At 27.3% G+C, this 19,549-nt stretch overlaps 2 protein-coding genes across 3 annotated transcripts; one reads left to right on the top strand and one right to left on the bottom strand.

Moving 5' to 3' along the window:
- Nucleotides 1-9: 9 nt before the first annotated feature.
- ATPsynE (ATP synthase, subunit E) lies at nt 10-1,395 on the bottom strand. Its single transcript, XM_011631447.3, has 3 exons — nt 1,256-1,395; nt 555-711; nt 10-232 (listed from the first exon to the last, which is right to left on the bottom strand). Exons 1-3 carry the CDS (start codon nt 1,364-1,366, stop codon nt 180-182), a joined length of 321 nt encoding a protein of 106 aa, XP_011629749.2. The 5' UTR covers nt 1,367-1,395; the 3' UTR covers nt 10-179.
- Nucleotides 1,396-2,029: 634 nt separating this feature from the next.
- On the top strand, nt 2,030-17,834 carry Gpat4 (Glycerol-3-phosphate acyltransferase 4). Of its 2 annotated transcripts, none has more exons than XM_011631445.3 (9): nt 2,030-2,238; nt 13,555-13,833; nt 13,963-14,100; nt 14,189-14,323; nt 14,668-14,904; nt 16,325-16,440; nt 16,534-16,675; nt 16,778-16,986; nt 17,068-17,834. In XM_011631445.3, exons 1-9 carry the CDS (start codon nt 2,032-2,034, stop codon nt 17,153-17,155), a joined length of 1,551 nt encoding a protein of 516 aa, XP_011629747.2. In that variant the 5' UTR covers nt 2,030-2,031; the 3' UTR covers nt 17,156-17,834. The 2 variants fall into 2 exon arrangements, with proteins under 2 accessions (XP_011629747.2, XP_011629748.2); XM_011631446.3 differs by lacking the exon at nt 14,668-14,904 and adding an exon at nt 15,511-15,744 and having other exon boundaries at nt 2,039-2,238.
- Nucleotides 17,835-19,549: the final 1,715 nt, after the last annotated feature.

Genomic DNA, 19,549 nt, shown 5'->3' with positions numbered 1-19,549 from the left:
TATATATAATTTATTATTTTCACAGATCTTTATTTGTTATTTTTGTACAATGTAGAATTTCTTATCTGTGAATGTGACAACAATGTTGGAGCAGTATGTTGACTATTTTATATATTTATTTTTTAGATACATACAAATTAATTAATGCCATACATATACTAATGCCAAACAGATTACACTTATGTTGTTTTGGGTTTTGGAGCGAAAAACTCGTCAAACATTTTTTGTTCCGCTGAAAAAAAAGATTTATATTTATATTTTCATTACATTATAATTATATAATTATATAATTATATATCTTTTTATTACAAGACAGCCTCTGAGATTGGATGTTTCTTCTTGTATTTTGATTAATAGAAAATTTTCATGCAAAGCATCTCATGTATAATTATAATTTAAAGGCCAATAAAAAAAATCTAATAAAAAAATTATCATTAAAAAAAACATTTAACAATTTCATAAAATATTCTGTATACATAATGACATTTAATATTATAAAATAAGAAATTCTAAAATGATATTTATATATTTTTAAACTGTAGTAAATTTCTTACCCAACAGAGCAAGTCTCTTTTCTTCGGCTAACTTGGCATCTCGCATAGGTTTAAGTCTTAGCTCTTCTGCTCTGCGGGCATCCTCTCTCTTTTTAAGCCTCCTTTGATGATATGCACCATAAGCAATTCCAGTTAGTAGCAGACTCCAACGACAAAACTACAATGGGCAATATGTTCCATTAAATTTTATATCCTTGTAGACATATTCTTATATACAAACTTTTAACTCCATTTTTCCAGTATCATTTTTAATACTTTTAGTAAAGTTAAAATGAAATATCATTTATCAAATAATAGATGATATTATCAAAAGTTTATTATTAATTGAATTTATTAATTTTTCAAACATTTATTTTATACAGAGCAAAACATTTAATCTTTTTCAGGGTTTCAAGGTTATAAAATCGAAGAATGTTGGGCAAGAGATATTTTATTGAATAAATGAAATCGAAGCCATGAATCGTTAACAATTGAATAATCACTGATCAATTTTTTATATACATTTATCAATTACAAATATCTTCACGAAGTGATGGAAAAATTATATAATAAGATGAATCTGGTTGTGACACATGAAATAATGACATTTCAATTGGACAGCAAGATGGAACCGTCTTGCAATGGAATAAAATGTATAAGGAGGATGAATCAGAGAATATGCGACGATAGAATATTTAGAAAAAAAGTTATACTTATTTTACCTTAATGAAAGGAGAAACTCGCAAGGGAGCTGGATTCAATTCAGCCGACGACATCTTGCTGGCGAGTGTCGCGAGTGTTGATGTTACTATTACGAAGATACGAAGTTTCATTCAGATTTCTCTGTTGATAGCACAATTTTATAGAAATATAGAGTGACTTGAAAAATATTTCACAATATAATGTAATTTAAAAATTAGTACAAAAATTAACATAATATTAATTCTATGATTCTTTTGTTATCATAATGTTTTTAAACATGTTTATACATGCTTATGGTTTAAAATATAATTTCATTTAAAATTGAACTTTTATTCTTATCTTCTGTGCTCAATTATCCATGCAAGTGACTGGCAGAATTGGCACATTAAATTTTATTAATAATAGAGTAAATATTAATAATAAAGTAATATTAATGATATCAAATGATATCAATGGTAAGTATGCAGTACTATCATTTTCTAGCTTATCAATTTTGAAAATAAATCAGAAGCGACGATTTTTCTTTGTTAAATAAAAATAAATTTATAAAATTACAGGAAAATCGGAGGAGAGAGCGTTATACTATATATATATATATATATATATATCCCAAAAATATCAAATAATATCAAAAAGTTAGATCGATAGTCGATAATATCGATGTACTTCAATTATCTTCATTTTAGTTTATCATAGTGTTGTTCATAAATGGCACCGCTATGTGACGCACCAATCCAGATTACCAACGAATCCGGTCCTTTTGTCTCAAGTCAAGTTTGTCAAACTCCCCTCCACTATGACGACGTGCAGAAAAACTGACCGATGTTCGGAGCTCGCGGCAGTGAGCAAAATGGCGTCGTTATGGACGGTGATGTCGTTCGCGTTTTCGTTGCTGCTGACACCTTTTCTCATGCTGTTATTGGCGATAATATTCCTCGCGTCCATCGGCAAGTCCCTCGGTGTCCGTAGGCTCTACATCAAGCTGCTCTTGGCTCTCTTCGAGGTGAGTGTCTTGCAATTGATCTAGGTTCTCCTGTTTCGCATCGTAAGATCCGAAGATCAGCCGGCACGCAATCCTGGACGGGAAGGCCGATCGGTTTCCTGTCCGTCGCGGATCGAGGATGGCGCGACGTCGCGGTTTCATTCGGCCGTTCCTCGCCTCGTCCCTCGCCAGAAGAGACCGTTTCCTGTACACATCGAAACGATGTTGTGTGAGGCACGTGTGCCTCTGCGAAACGTAAATCAGGTAACCTTTCTACACGCGCGACGTAATATCGTTTGGCGTCTTCCCTCATCCTCGCGTAAGGTGTGATCGACGACAGTCGTGAAATGCAGTCTTTCCAGGCAGACAGGATCAGCGGAATCAGATTGTTTCTTTTTTTTTTTTTTTTTTTTTTTTTTGACATATTCACAGATTTCCTGTGTGCTCTGTGGAAACGATGGCGTAAATCTCTCGCGCGATCCGGATATGAAGTTCGGACTTCTGCAGATCGGAGATAATTAATTAGCGCGCGAGATGAATGTCCTTTCGTACTTTGTAGATGTACTCGCGGTCGCGATTTCAAAGTACAGTTACCACTCACAGTTACCATTTGTTTCCTGAGAAACGATGCGACACGTTTTTATCAGCGTTACGCGAGCTCGACTTATTTTTAGATGGAACAAATCGGTGCGAAGTTCCTTTTTCTCCAAATAATTAGTCATTCATTTTTACACATAAACATTAAAGTTAATAATGGCTTAGTGTTTATATCGACGAAACAATTCCGATTTCTCGCTAGAAGTAACTATGTTTTACACAATTTTTACATAAATACCAAAGAAAAATAAACGAAAAATTTGAGACACTTTCTCATGACACTTGTTATAAGATTATAAAAACTCTCGTTTATTTTCAATCAACGTAGCGTAAATAGAATGGGATTCATGAATCGAGTGATTTATGAAGCTCTCTAAACCAAGCTGTCCAAGCTTGCTCCTGATTTTTATTCTAAATTATTCTGCATTAGAATCCGATTAATAATAATAAAAAAAAAAAATTTCTGAGGTTAGACATCTATAATGATTAAAGGTGTCAACGAATGACTAAAAATGCCAATAAATCATAATAAGAAAGGCTGAATCGACTTTTACATTTGAATTTATTTCAATTTAAATTTGAATATCGGAGTGCCTTTTTGAATATTTTTATGTATGCGACTATGATTCATTTTGGTTTAAAATTATTAAATTTATGAACCGATTCCTTTGCTGAGACTGATTTTATTAAATAAAAGAATTTACGAAATAAAAAAATTTTAAGCCAAATGAATCATAGTCGCATACATAAAAATATTCAAAAAGGCATTCCGATATTCAAATTTAAATTGAAATAAATTCAAATATAAAAGTCGATTCAGCCTTTCTTATTATGATTTATGATAATCTAGAACTAAAACATTTATTTTTTAAAGATGCAAATTTTTAAGAAATGTTAGTTGGGATAACGGAAGATGCGGAAAATAATATTAAGCATATAGGCATATATTTAAAAAAATTATTTAATTTTTCTAAATGATTAATTATTTAAGCAAAAAGTTGAAAATTCGAAAATTTAAGAAATGTTTGCTGGGCACTTTCTTCGAAAAAACTATGTCAAATATCTCTTATTTTGCACTTTCTCCTAATTTTACATTCATTAAGCTGTTAATAAAAATTTTATTTTAATATGAAAACAAATATTTATGAGTTTTAAATGCTTTATAATTGAAGATTTTTAAAACTTAAAATGTTGAATATTTTATATAGTTATTACATATAATAAATATGTTTTAATTAACTTGCTTAATTTTATCAGATTTTTAGTCATGATTATTAATGAAACAAGTTAGTTTTGCATGATTAATGTATTTAGAATTTAATATATTAATATATATTAATAATTTATGCATTACGTGCATACATATTATGCATGTTACAAGGAATATTTATCGTATAATTCACAAACTTGAATTTTTCATGATTTCTTGAAAAGTCGATTTTTTCTTTAAAGAATTAATAAAAATCCAGATTTTATTTTCATTGATAATTTTACGAAGGTTAAGTATGATTTTTTACAGAATCTTTAAATTATTATAATGTTTAAATTATTATATTTTAAAAATTTAAAGAAATAATTTTATTTTACATATTTTATTTTATATATTTTCAAATAGACTTTATTTTAATAAGATCTTTATCGAAATATATAATTATTTGGAAAACACAAAAAGTTATAACATAAAATTTTTATTTTATTTTTAATATTTTTAATCAATCCACTCTTTTGGATAAAAAGTGAAATTATTATTAATATTATATTTTTAAAAATCTGCAAAACTACCCATGCATATTTAAATACTCAAACATGTCTTATATTTAAATCGATTCTTAACTTATAGATCCTTATGTCGATGTAATCCTTATACAATTTAATAAAATTATATCTGTATAACAGGTTTTTCATACAGATAATTCATGTATTTATAATAACTACTGTACTACTTCATGTTCCTTTTATCATTTCCGCTTGTCCTTGTATTCTACACATGACATTAACTTGATTGATTCCAAGTTGGTTATTTCTTCTAAAATATTTCTTCTTGTTGTATAATTAATGGATTAAATTTATTTATTTTGCATTTGTAGAATTATTTTCTACATTTAATTTTGTTGTTATTCTACAAATACAAAATAAATAAATTTAATTATGCAACAATCTTAGAAGAAATAATCAAGTTGGAATCAATCAGGTTGAGTTTGGAGTAAGGCATTAAATTATTCTAAAAGATATATTAATATAAATGAAGATCAGAAAAAAATTTGTTTAGTAGGACGAAAAGATTAAGCGAGCGGAATATGATCGGCAAATGGTTATGATTAGTATATCGATTTAAATATTAATCATTCAATAATCATTTGAATTTGCGCAAGTTTTTTGCGATTACTTAATTGCATAGTCATCAATATTTTATGTATCAAACAGTACGCCTCAGATTCGCATAAATCAAACTGCCTTTGATGAACGAGCTAAATGAATATCATTATCACGCATAAACATTTCATTATCTACAATAAAAACGTATAAGTACGTTTGTACTTGCATATCGTATGTATTTCCGATATAACTACCGTGACCGATATTTTCGTACCTTAAAATAGATACCTAAAATCAGAAGTAAGTTACTAAATGATCTACTAAAATAACTAAACTACTAAAATCAGAAATAACTTGTTGACATTAAATAACTTTCGAATGTATTGCCAGAAGAATGTGAGAGGATGGAAGGACTTGTGCACACTTCGATGTTTGAACATAATTTGCATTTTAGATGTAGGAATGAGTTTGTAAGTTTTTAAAATCAAGTGTATTCATATGTATATAATTATTTATTATGTGCTCGATATTTTTTGCTTTTGATGTAGATTACATTCTGTTAATATTTAAAAAATCTTATCTTATTAATAAGTATATTTTTTTAACAGTGCGAGAAAGAGATAAAATATTTAAAAAAAATATTTTTAATTTCTCAAAGATTTATGATCACTGAAAACTGATTAAATTAATTGATAGCAGATACTATATTTTTATTGATTTTTATATAATAAATATTTATATAAATAAATTTTTAATAAATTTTTATAAACCGTTTTTATAGCTCAATTTTTATAGACATATACCATTCTTTTTATTAGTTTTCACAATTTAGTTAATATTTTCAGTGTTCCATTCATTTTTTAGTTCGTCCTTTTAGCTTTACATAGGTTTACATAAATATATAATCATTAATTTAATGTGGTCAATTTTTGCATCTACGAATGGATTAAATAATGCAAATTATTTTCACTGAAAATCATTATTTTTTGTGCTTTAAGTTTAATTATTAATAACTATACAATAATGAGCATAAAAAATCTGAAAATTGAAAAATAATGAATAAACGACAAAGTAACGTGATGAAAATGTTTATCATATAGCAATCTCATAAAATAATCTCTAATAAAATAAAAATAAAAAACAAAAACGATCAAAGTTTTTGTGTTTTCATAAATGAGAAATTTACTGAGCTACTGACTATATACTACAAGGTCTAATCGAAATGTTTTGAATGCTATAAGAAAACGTGACACTATATCCCACAAACGTAAAGATTTCCACGTTGAGTTTCTAGTTCTATTAATATGATAACATTATTCTTTGGTGTAAAAATTAATGCAGCTTCAATAATTACCCAGGAAAAAGTCTACAGATTTTTGCAAAGTAAAAGTTCGATGTTTGATAAGATAAAAGGAAATTCTACTCAATATCTTTTGATATCTTTTGATATGAAACTTGAGAATTTATCGTTACCTTGAACCTCGGATTGACTTCTTGACTACTATGACGCTAGAGACGAGAAAGCGTAAAGTTAATGCGCGAATAATTTACATTCAGGCAAATGACTTTTTGTCAATTGCACCGCCTTCGTTCGATAATGTTGGTTTGTAAAATATGCATGACGGACGCTATCAATGTGATATATCATCTTGACATACGCGCAAGGAATATAGTATATTGTCACAACTATCAATAAATAGCTTGCGTCTAGCTATAGAAATTACATATAACATGCAAAACCAAAATATATTTCTAAATATATACTATTAATATTCGTGTAAAAATACAATTTTATCACATCTCTTAAAGATTCCAATAGGAACTTTATCTTGAGAAAAGTTCTTTGTGAAAGCTGCAAAAAAAAATATATATATATAATATATTGCTTTATTTCGTGATTTTAGGATCTGTTCAAATATATAAATATAAGATATCGAATTTTCTTTTAATTATTGTTTCAATATTTCAACAATGTTTCAATGTTTTCAACTTTTTTGTATTTTTGTATATATTGTATTTATTATATATTAAAATTTTTTTTTCAATTATGAATTTAATCTTTAGAAAAATTTTAATAGAGGAAAATATTAATAGAATTTATATATTTACTAAAAAATAATCTCTAATATTTTTAATAAAAGTATTATAAAATGGATAAAAACAATCAAAGTTTTTGTTTTAAGAAATACTATGTTATGTAACTGTCAGTCTTGGATTCTATATGCGTCGACTAAACAAAATGTCTTTGCGAGTACGTTCGCACTTTGAATTCACCGTTACGTTAGAAACTTCTGCTCGAGTCTTGAATCTTAATACACTATAATATATGTGTAATACGGCCGGTGCATGCGAAAGCACCGACAATATCCCGACAATATATTATATATAATATTATATATAATTTTACCATCGACAAGAACAGTTTTATATTAAAGAAACATCTTCATATTTAACACGGATATTTAAATCAGTTAATATATGTAACTTTTAGTTATAATTTTTTTTTAAATATTACAAATGATTTTCTATTATTAGCAATATATCTTGATTTTGAAAATAAATGGAAGAAAAAAAAAACGATGGACGAAGCTAAGGAGTGATCTATGAGTCAGCTTTATGTCATTTTTGAAATTACGTGTGGTTTAATTCTGCTATCTCCAAGCAAAAAAGAACGATTGTCAGAAATCCTACAGATATCTGAACAATTAATTTACATATTTTTTTTTGTATTATAAAATATTCTTTATCTTCGTATCACAATAATCAGTGCAATGCCTGATTTTTCAATCTTAGTATATAAGCTATTAGTATATAAGATGTATATAAGATGTATATAAGATTAGTATATAGATTTATATAAGATGTTTGTTATCAGAGCTTTCGAACAAAACATTGATATGATCTACATTTCAAATCGAGTTCTGCAAACAATTTGCATATTTAATTTAGAGTAGAAATATTACGCTCCTATTTGTCATGGTCATATTGCTACTATGATTTGCCGATAATTGCGAACTAAATTCTCTTGAAGTTGCATACCAAAAATAAATAAAATTAATTGATTTTTTAATTTACTTATATTTTTAACTTGAATTTCTCATACGAAATTTTACAAATATTTTACGTCAAGTATTATGTAATAAAATTATTATACATATTTTTCATTACTCCATTTTTTGTCTTTATTTTCTTTATCTAAAAATAGAAATCAGTTTATTATTTTTATATAAAAATTGAAGATTATATATTTTATATTTGTTATATTATTTTTGTTATATTTTATATTTATAAATTCCGCATAAAAAAATACTAAGAACATATTGTTATTATATAAATGTAATGTACGAAAATTTTGTTGAATTAAGATAGATTAAAGTACAAGTTCGAGTTTTCGTTTCTCATTTTCAGTTTCATGAATAATTTATGAAGTATGGTTATTTTTTCGAGTTGTTGCTCATGACCGAAGTAAACAAAATCGCAGAAAAAGAACTAATTTGCTCTGTAAAATCTATTCGAGAATTTACTTGAACTTCCTATTTTGATCTATAGAGCATATAGAACATATAAAGATATACGTATCATATAACCTAGATTCGTCTAGATTCCTTTGTTCTTTATCATTAATTAATACGATTTATTATCTCTGCATTGCAATGTGTTTTGAGGTATATGAGCATATCGGATGACTTCGTGTATTTAGATTCTCGGCGCAGTCTGTTGCAATCACGGAACAAAAACGTGCAAAAGGCATATTTATAAATTAATTTTTTTTTGCTTACTCTATAAACAATATAATGTGTATGTTACTTTTGTTTAAATCAGGATTATAATTACATGAAAAAAGATTTTGTTACTGAATGTCATCACAATACAAAACGATTTGAGTATCATTACATAAGAAAAAAATACAAATCTATTAAAAACCATATGCTATCGGATCTTTGATTTTTTTGTGATTGAATGTGATTTTTTTGTGATTGAATTAGTAGATATATTAATCACATAAAATGATAATCTGTCTGATATACGTTTGCAAAAATGATGATCGATTCAAAATTTGAGTCGGTTAAAAGAACGATAGTATAATTAACTATATTTGCAATGCATGAATCAATTATTTCAACAATTGATCGCCATTTGAAAACATCTGCGTTTATTTAAGGGAATTAATGTAACGTAGCCAATAATTTCCGAATTGAAAACAATCATTTTATAACTTGAAATATTTAATTCAATATGCTTTTGGATTAAAATAGCATAAAATATTATGATTTTAATACATTGATATTAAAATAATTTTCACAACAGAGGTTTATGTAATTTATGATTATGGAAATAATACACTTTTCAGATTGTTCCAGAGTTTTCACAATTTATATTTAAATGTTAAAAATTATACGTCTCGATTGTAAAGTCAAATATTTTAATCTAATTGTCCTGTGTTATTTTTATATCCAATCAATCTTTTCTTAAAATGAAATTGTTTACTTAGAATTGTTACGTATTAATTTTCATTTAAAATGTGTAATTTGATGTGTTATTTTATGTTTATGATTGAAAGAAATATAACTAAAAATAATATTTTGTTTCTGATGATTCATCGCTATCTTGTATTGATGATTTTAGAAGCAAGAAAATGTAATAAAAATCTTATGAAATATGTTCAAATATTTTTTATTGAAACAATATATGCAATAAAAAATAAAATAAAAATAAAATTTAATAAAAGGCGCATCTCTTTTTAATGTATTTTACTTTATGAAGATTTTCGTCATTAAATGCCGCAATTATTATTAGAAACCTAAAATACCGCAATTTATTATTAGAAACCTTAATTTTATGCTTTAAATACGAAAATTTTAAATAAGAGCGCACATATAAAATTTACATAAATAAAATCGATAAAAATTTGTAGAAAATTGTTGTAAACATTTGCTAATTTCCATTTATATGGGCTATATGTTATCTGATGCATTGTTGAAAAACATTGTCAGAAATTTGTCATCAATTTATTCTATTTTGTGCGTATTGACAATTGCCAAACGTTTGGGTTTCTGTTTTCGAATAGAGTCAGTGAGAGGCCTCGTGCAATTTCTCTCGGGAGAAAGTCCGCGGATGTATAGCACCGCGTGATCCGGATGCTCTCTTCTCACACGTTCGCATCACATGTTGTCAATCATCAGACTTGATATTGATGCTGTAATTCGCGCGTTGAACCGCGTGAGTTTGAATATCGGATAAAACGCAATTATCTGCAACTTGCGTAACGCTTTTACAAATTGTCGCGATATCAATAGTGTTAATTAAATTATAATTAAATATACATAAAATATTATTCAAATTCCTTAGTAACTTGATTAGTAACTTCCTCTTCCTCTTGGTAAAATACCGCTCGTCACAAGTGATTCCTTCGCAATACCTATTTCAAAATGTATTTTAAAACGATGTACAAAACTTTTGCGTCGTTTATTTTCGAACTGTATCACTGGTGTGATACTCATTTAGCATTCATTATCATATATTGCACATGTACAACGGCGGTTTGTTATATGAAACATGAGACGTCATATATGTATGACACGTGCTTGTTGAAGTCTCAATATGAGAAACGAATGAACAACGCGTGATAACTCATGTCAACCGTAAAAAAAATCTTATTTATGTAAGATAATTATTTTATCTGAAAACTTTATGACATTGCACATTTTCTTTGCCATCAATAAGTTCATCTTACGGAAAGATTTCTGATGACAAACATATAAATTAGTTTGTCAGTTGCAATGTTCCGTTGTATCGAACATGTATTCTAACTGAAAATTTTACTGTTTGGACTTTTTGATAACAAAGGTGAAACATCACACCACTTCAAAGATATGTCTTGTTGCGTAAAATCGATAGGATTATTCAGATTATTACTTAGAAATTGAGACAATTTTGGTAAACAGCGCTTCTCTTTTTTTTCCTTGCATTTAGCACATGTTCAGAGCTTTGTCATTGTTATTACACGGATCACATCAAGAGTTTATCAAGAAATAAAGTATCCATGAAGATATATTAAAAATATATTAAAAATGAGGAGAAGGCTTTATAAATAAAATTATATGGGACATAATGTCACAAATACTCAATAATTTTAATTCACGATAAGCGATTTTACTAAAAATACCAAATTAGATCAATATCTTTGTTTTTCTTTTGTTTTCTTCTTTAAAGTTTTATTTTTTTTTTTTTAAGTGTGATAGAATGAGAATATGTTGAAGAAAAGAATATAAATGGTATAAGAATGGTATAAGAATATAGAAGAATAAGAATGGTATTTTTCCAATTTTTTAATCTATTAATTAATTTCTAATAGTGATAGAATGATTTATTAATAATTTTATTATTTTGCCATTTTTGCAATTTTTATTAACGCAAACAATTTGAAACCAAGTGTTGCGTTTGCTCTTGCAGAAAAACATGTTGCACATGATGCATGAAAAATTTTGACATTGAACTAAATGCAAAACATTATGGTAATTTATACAGAAACAGATTTAACATCTTTAACTAACATGAGCTTTAACGTGCATATGTAAAATTATTCATATTGATAAGGGTCAAATCCTAAAAATACAACTAAAATCGATCATCTACATTTTAAATCGGAGGTCATATTTCACGTAATTATTCGGGATCAGGCGGCGTGCAATTTTATTAAATTTTAATGAAATCGATATATACACAATTCATAACATATTTTCATAATATTCTTTTTTATAATCGACGTTTAAACAGTTACGATATAATATGTATTTATGTAATAATGTTTATAAATTTTGATTTGTGCAAATCGTACAATATAGCTTAAATGATTTTCCACAATTTTCAATACGAAAATAAATGAATTCTTATTACTTTACTTAGTGCAGATGCACTAAACAAGTTCAGTTCAATGAACGTAAATGACAAGAATAACTCGATGTGTTTACGGAATTAATTAAAGCACTTGAATACTTTTGTATCAGATAATTACATGTGTCATATTACATGTGTTAATTCTACAAAAGTAATTAATATATAATGAAAAATAGCTCATTTTTCAAATAAATCTATCTTTGTATATGAATTAATTTTAACTACTTTGTAAATAAATTTATTTTTCTGAGTTAAATATTAATTTTCCTAATGAGACATAAGATTATATTTCCTAAACATTGATATATCTAATTATTGTGCAATGTTGTATTTTTGAAAAATAATTTGATTTAGTCTCAAGAAATAATTGGTTATTAATTGAGGAAACTTTTATCGTATCAAAATATTTATATCACCTTAAAGATAATGATGCGATTAATCACGGCGGTCCGCAAAATATTGATCGTTGGATTCATGATCGATAATCTTTAGCACGCGATGTTCACGCATTGGATCACTTTTTTGGAGTTTGCTCCTGTAATGAATCATGATTCATCGTGTAGTTGATTTGAACATTATCTTGGCGAACGAAGATCAAAGTCTTTAGTATAGCTGTAGAATAATTATCAATATCTTCCATAAATTACGTTTTTCTGGCATTCAAGAATGGCTATTCGATGATGTATACTATTCTTGAATACATACATACATACATATATACATATATATATATATAGATTAATATCGCGTGCATCTTTTCCACTATTACAATAATAAAGTATTTTTTTATTATGCAACTTGCAAAACGACTTTTTGCTTTGTTTCCCTCTCCTTGAATTAAAAAATCTTAGATAACGGTAATCAAATGCATTTACATTACGAATAATATTTTTAAACAAAATAAAATATAACTATTTCTAAATAATTGATAATTAATTATATAAAACTGCCCCTGAAAGTATACAAAATCGAATTGTTTGATTGATAACTTTTTTTAATCTTTATTTTCTTTATCGCACGTTTATATTCATGTAATAGTCGCGAAAACATTTCATGTGAAAAATAAACTTTTTATCTCGGAATAAAAATAAATGAGATGAAATTATGATTATGTTATTATATGTTATGTAACTAAGGTTAATATTTAAATTATTTTATTTTAATTGAACATATTAGTATTTTACTATTAAGATAATTATTCATTTTGTTTCCTTAGATATAATTTCATAAATACTTCAAATTTTTTAGCAGAAATAATGTTTAAGTTTAATTGTGTTTACAATTAAACCAAATTTTTCAAGAATTCAATTTTCAATTCTTTATAATAACAATATATATGCTTATCGCATAAAGAACCCAAGAATAAAAGCTTTAAAACTCTAGAAACAGTTGTAAGAAAAGTTGTTCGTATTAGAGAGAGATCGTAAACAAAAATTATAATTTCCTGAAAAGGCCATAAACTTAGCCAAAAATAATTGAAGTGAATACATGGATTTTATGACTAACTGTGTTTGCTATATATTACAGTATGGCCGACAAAACATAGAAAATGTGAAGAAGAAGAACGGTACTCGGAATCCGAACGAGGATTTGAACGTAGAAGAGGAATGTGAATCGTCGACGAATACGGAAAGGGATTCAACAGTAAAGTCATCCAAAACGCAAAACGGATGCGTGAGCAATTCGGTGATAGCCAGATCGAAAGATTTAATCTTAGTACCCGAGCCAGAAGTGCACAATCACAAGAATCACGTCGACGGATCCAATCTCAAAAATGATAATGAAACATTGATTGATGGCAAAGAGGTAAGCTTGTAGAAGAAACTTTGCGTAATCGATTGTTTAAAATGACAGATTTTTGTCGAGTTCTATTCTCAAGAAAAATTAAATTTAAATTAGCCAATTTAATTAACTAATTATTTCTAAATATTTCAGGACAGCCTTAATCAAAAAAACTCCTTTGAGACTCTAAAAACCGGATTTGCACCGATAAGTATGGATTACATCAGATCGGGTGTCGAAGCTATCATAGAAGATGAAGTGACTTCACGCTTTGAAGCTGAAGAACTTAAGGTAATATTTTATCGTTATTTACTGTAATAATTATACTGATATTTGCATATAATGATTAATATTGATTAATTTATCAATATATCGCTAGAATTGGAATTTGCTAACTCGAACGAATAGATACTACGAATTTATTTCCTGGAAGTTAACTTTCATATGGATGTTCGGTTTCGTCATGCGCTACTGCTTCCTTCTACCTTTGAGGATATTTATCTGTTTTGTAGGGGTAAGTTCTTATTTTTATTTCATATTTTGTTGATATGTGTATAATAATATTATATTAATATGTGTATAATAATAATGCTGAACGTATAATAAATAGCTCTAAAATAAGAAAATTGCAAAAATCAGTAGTTTTTCACGTTAGGATCTTATTTATTTAGGCTATAAAATCAATTCTTCTTAATTAAATTTAGGTAATAGATATTAATCTGCGGAAGTTAACTGCAGTTTTTAATACTTTCGCATTTTTAAATACACATTTTTAGATTTTCAACTCAATCTAAAGTTCATTAAGATGTATATGCCTAAATTTCAAATTATATACATACTAATATCGAAGCTTCTTAGGTACTGTATCTCGTAATCGTAACATTTTTGATCGGCTTTCTGCCGAACGGCCGTATAAAACGTTGGGCGAACAACCAGGGCTCTCTTATTGCATTCAGGATAATGTCCCGTTCTATCTCGGGTATGATTACGGTCCACAATCCAGAGTACAAACCAAAAAATAGTGGAGTGTGCGTGTCGAATCATACGTCTACCCTCGACGTCTGCATCTTATCCACGCAAACAACATTCTCTTTGGTAATATGTCGTGGATGAGGCAATATATTTATAAATTGAAAGATTTCAAGCATTACATCAGCTTTGTTTTGCAAATACCATTTAGCGAATACCATCTCCCTTTTGTTAATATCTATCGCTTTGTACTGTCTATACATTTTATCATTTTATTGTACTTGGAAACGGTAGAGGAACGGAGTTACGATATTATATGCAATATATATAATGTACAATATATATTGTACATTAACATGTACATAATATTTATGTATTTCATTTTGTTTGTATATATTTAATTAATTCTTAAAATTAATATAATTATATATAATCATTTATATTTATATAAAAACTATGTATACGGATTTTTTATCCATAATAACATTGGATATAAAGGTACAATAATCTTTTCATATTCACACATTGCGTGCAACAGAATAACACGATCAGTTCACTTTTGTTGTATGACCAAAAGTTAGAAGTTTATTACTAGTGTACAGAAGTTGTTGCGCATTATTGGTAAATGTTACAGGTAACGTGTCCTGTAACTTTGGTTTACAGGTAGTACCTACTCAGCAACGATAGAGAGGGAATCCCACGTTTCTCAGGTGCAAAGCTTGTGGTTTACAGGTGATGTGGCTGACAGTGTGTACTGCAGTAGTGGGCTACGTTCCTGAGGGTAGCTTCAAGCGGTGGCTCAACTACAAAGTCTCCATAATGTGCTTTGCTGTCTTATCCAGTGCTCTCTCTTCAGTCATCACCTACAACAATCCAGAGAATCGACCTGTCAGAGGCATATGTGTAGCTAATCACACATCTCCTATTGACGTACTCGTACTCATGTGTGATAACTGTTATTCCTTGGTACGTTTCCGATACGCCTCCAATGGATATGGATCTTTTTACAGCTGCTTTTTTGCACAAACACAATTTCTCGCTTTGCTTTTCAGTTTATGTTTTTCCAAACATCATTAGGACGATGTTATTTCATAACTGCATAGATGTATCTCATTATTCTTAATTATTTCGTTGTCTTCACGATTGCTCTATCAATATATTCCAAAAATCGTATTCTTCATGATTATAGGTTTAATGTACTACCAACGATGCCATCAATTTTTCATTATGAAAACTATAAACAAATCGATAGTTTAATTATAATTTTACATTATACAATATTAGATACACGAAAACCAAGTTAAAAATCTGTATTATAATAATTAAATGCGTGTTAAAACAAAATTAAATTTGAGAGATAATTTATCTTTTTATATGATTGTTGAATTGAAATAATAATTATAATATTAAATAAACATTAATGTAAGCATTTTTAATTTTAAATATCTTGACCTTTAGCATCATTCGAAGGAAGTATACGGTTTTTGGAAGACAACATATAATTCTTAAATGCAAATCATTGGTTTATTTGCATTTCTTATTATAGATAGGTCAGAGGCACGGTGGTTTCTTAGGAATATTACAAAGGGCTCTTGCCCGTGCCTCTCCACATATATGGTTTGAACGGTCTGAGGTCAAAGACAGAGAAGCAGTTGCGAAAAGGTACAATTATTTAAACGCCATTTTATTTTCCTGTCATATTCTGTATTGCAAACAGCTGCAAACAGCTGTTAATGCCTATTGTGTTTTATGCAGATTAAAAGAACATGTATCAGATCCTACAAATCCACCAATACTGATATTTCCGGAAGGTACATGTATTAATAATACATCGGTTATGCAATTCAAGAAAGGTAGTTTTGAAGTGGGCAGCGTTATTTATCCTGTGGCTATAAAAGTAATTTTTTCTTAATATTTCAATATCAATGTGTATCTTTATATGTAATTTTATTAAGAAGCATTTTTTTTTTATTAAAAATGTTTGCTTTTTTAAAATCAGTATGATCCAAGATTCGGGGATGCATTTTGGAACAGCAGTCGATATTCGATGTTACAATACTTATATATGATGATGTCCAGTTGGGCCATTGTCTGCGATGTGTGGTATCTCCCTCCAATGTACAAGAAGGAAGGAGAAAGTGCTATTGATTTTGCGAATCGAGTAAAATCTGTGATAGCACGGCAAGGTGGTCTTGTCGATCTGCAATGGTATATTCGATATTGATTTAAAACTTTGTAAGAGAATTTCATCTATCTGAAAAGAAAAAAATGTTTTATTTTATTTCATAGGGATGGTCAATTGAAGAGGATGAAACCAAAAAAGGAATGGAGAGAAAAACAGCAAGAAGAATTCAGTAAACGATTGAAAGTCGAATAAATAGGCATATCATTTCTAGTCATCGCTTCATAATATGCATTATGCGATATTTGTTTGAATAAGATAATTTCATTTAATTAATTCCTTTAACACATATATTGTTTCCGCATATATTACAATGAGGAAAATATGTGTCCTCATTAGTCCTCGTTATTAAATTTTAGATATAAATATTTTTGCAAATATAACAGTTTGCACTTTTTTAGCAAATTTTTAGGTACGAATAATTGACATTTTGATGAATGCGCGCGTGAGAGAGAAAGAGAGAAATACTGTAATATACATCATGTTAATGTAACTTTTTAATGTAATTTTTAAACGAATATGTCGTGTAGCTGATGTGTTGAGAGTTTTCATATAAAGAAGTGCAAGTGTAATATTTGCTAGTTTTTAATAGTTCGATGATTGCAAAGGCATTACGAATTTATTATTTATATGTGAAATGTGTAATTATATTGAGATATGTGATACTTTGTTGCATGTGAGTGTATGTAGCTTCGAAAATCTTTTTGATTATTCATACATACTACAATTGACAATTGAAGTCGAATAATTTATATAAATAGATGATGCATTAATTTTCCTTTATGAAAATAATAAGGAAAAATCGTTGTAATTTTCGCTGCAGTAGTTTTAAAAAGAAAGAAAATAATAAATATTTATTCATTTTTCTGAAGAATTTAACGGAATGGCAAACTTAGCACTCCAGATTACCTGTCCCTTAGAAATATTGTGTACATGATTGCATTATGTTATTTTTCTATTAAAACTAAATAGTATCTTTCTCGAGATATATATATATTTTTTCTACTTTTATATTTTACATACATAGAATGTGAACTTTAGCGCTCTGTATTACGATGCATGTTAATATAATATATATTATGAATTTAATATATAAGTAACACACACATGCGCATATATTAATGTATTGATAAACTCAGAAGACTATGTTAAAAACAAAAGAAAAAGATATATAAGAGGATGAAAAAACATATTTTCTCACACTTCCAACCAAAGTTAAATTGTAGGTTCAAAATAAGTGCTATTTTATTATCAATGGCATTATTGTGTGTAGTTACTATTAGGAAATTAATAATAAATGTTATTTATTATTAATTTAAATGATGACATCTATTATAAATTCATAGCACTTGTTACATAATTTATAATATAATTCATAATATTTGGCCTAATATTCCTATTATTTAAAAGTTTAAACATTTATAGTTCAGAAAGTATTTATTTGCTTAAAGCTCCTCTTTTAAATTAATATTTGTTATCGAAAAACATTGAATTTTAGTTATTCGGAGATAAAAAACATTTAAATTTATTTACTCATTTTTCGAGTATTCTGAAAAAAATTTTAAAGGATTAATATTACTTAAAGGATTAATATTACAATAAGCGATATGTATTATTTTGTGAAGAAAGTAAGTTGAAAGTTGATTTATTTTTCGATTCCATCTTTATCATAACATCACAATATATTAATTATTAAATATGCATATTTGTGTATATAAATCGGTTTTGTAAAATTAAATCTTTAAATGTCATCGAGTACTTTGTAACGTTATTGTGAAATTTTTTTCATAAGAAACGGTATAAAATCTATTTTTATAGCGAATAATTAGTTACAATATATAAGAGACGTATGTACGACGTGTGTATGTATGTATGTATGTATGTATGTATGTATGTATGTATCTATGTATGTAGATATGTATAATTATATCACTTATATTATAAATAGTAAGAATTCTTAAGAAAGGAGGGGATTATGTGAATTGAATATTATTTCATTTTTTTTATAAGTAAAGTTGTTATATAGCATGTATATATATTTGTTATCACTTAGCTTATATGGAAAAAATGTATGTACGTATGGATTTAGTATTTTGAATGTCACTTGTTTATAATTAATATCTGTTAATGTAAATGTAGTTAAATAAATTAATTAAAATATCTAAATAAAAATTGATTTTTTGTGTGTATATAAAAATTTTGTAATGTTATATGTAAAAATAAAAAAAAATCAACTATCTCAGTTTATAAAAATCGGCTCTTAAATAAAAGTTAATTACATAGTTAGGGAAACAATGGCACTATATTACAACAATTCTTAATTTTTCTTAATTTTTAAGCTCCATATATTGTCAATTTCTTCGATTACATAACAAAATTGGTGTCAAAGTTAAGAACTGTATTCATAAATGCTTTATTCAAACATATGGCTATATATTTTTTTCGGAGATTTATTTTCTCCAGAAAACAACTAAACAAGTTGAACTATCGCAAGAACAATAACTTTGAATACAGATCTTTGTTATATTAATTATAATAAGTAATGAATAAACTATATCAAGCTCTCTCTATTTTTTACTTTATCTCTCT

Source organism: Pogonomyrmex barbatus, unplaced genomic scaffold (genome assembly GCF_055798465.1).
Source record: "Pogonomyrmex barbatus isolate J1 unplaced genomic scaffold, ASM5579846v1 scaffold6, whole genome shotgun sequence".
NCBI lineage: Eukaryota > Metazoa > Arthropoda > Insecta > Hymenoptera > Formicidae > Pogonomyrmex > Pogonomyrmex barbatus.
Note: the sequence above shows the minus strand (reverse complement) of the source record. Positions and strands in the feature narration are given on the sequence as shown.

Coding starts and splice junctions, on each gene's coding strand:
- ATPsynE (XM_011631447.3), bottom strand. CDS start 1,366: ATGAAACTTCGTATCTTCGTAATAGTAACATCAACACTCGCGACACTC. Junction 712..1,255: donor GAGTTTCTCCTTTCATTAAG/GTAAAATAAGTA, acceptor TGCCCATTGTAG/TTTTGTCGTTGGAGTCTGCT. Junction 233..554: donor AAAGAGACTTGCTCTGTTGG/GTAAGAAATTTA, acceptor CTTTTTTTTCAG/CGGAACAAAAAATGTTTGAC.
- Gpat4 (XM_011631445.3), top strand. CDS start 2,032: ATGACGACGTGCAGAAAAACTGACCGATGTTCGGAGCTCGCGGCAGTG. Junction 14,101..14,188: donor TTGAAGCTGAAGAACTTAAG/GTAATATTTTAT, acceptor ATATATCGCTAG/AATTGGAATTTGCTAACTCG. Junction 16,441..16,533: donor AGAGAAGCAGTTGCGAAAAG/GTACAATTATTT, acceptor TGTTTTATGCAG/ATTAAAAGAACATGTATCAG.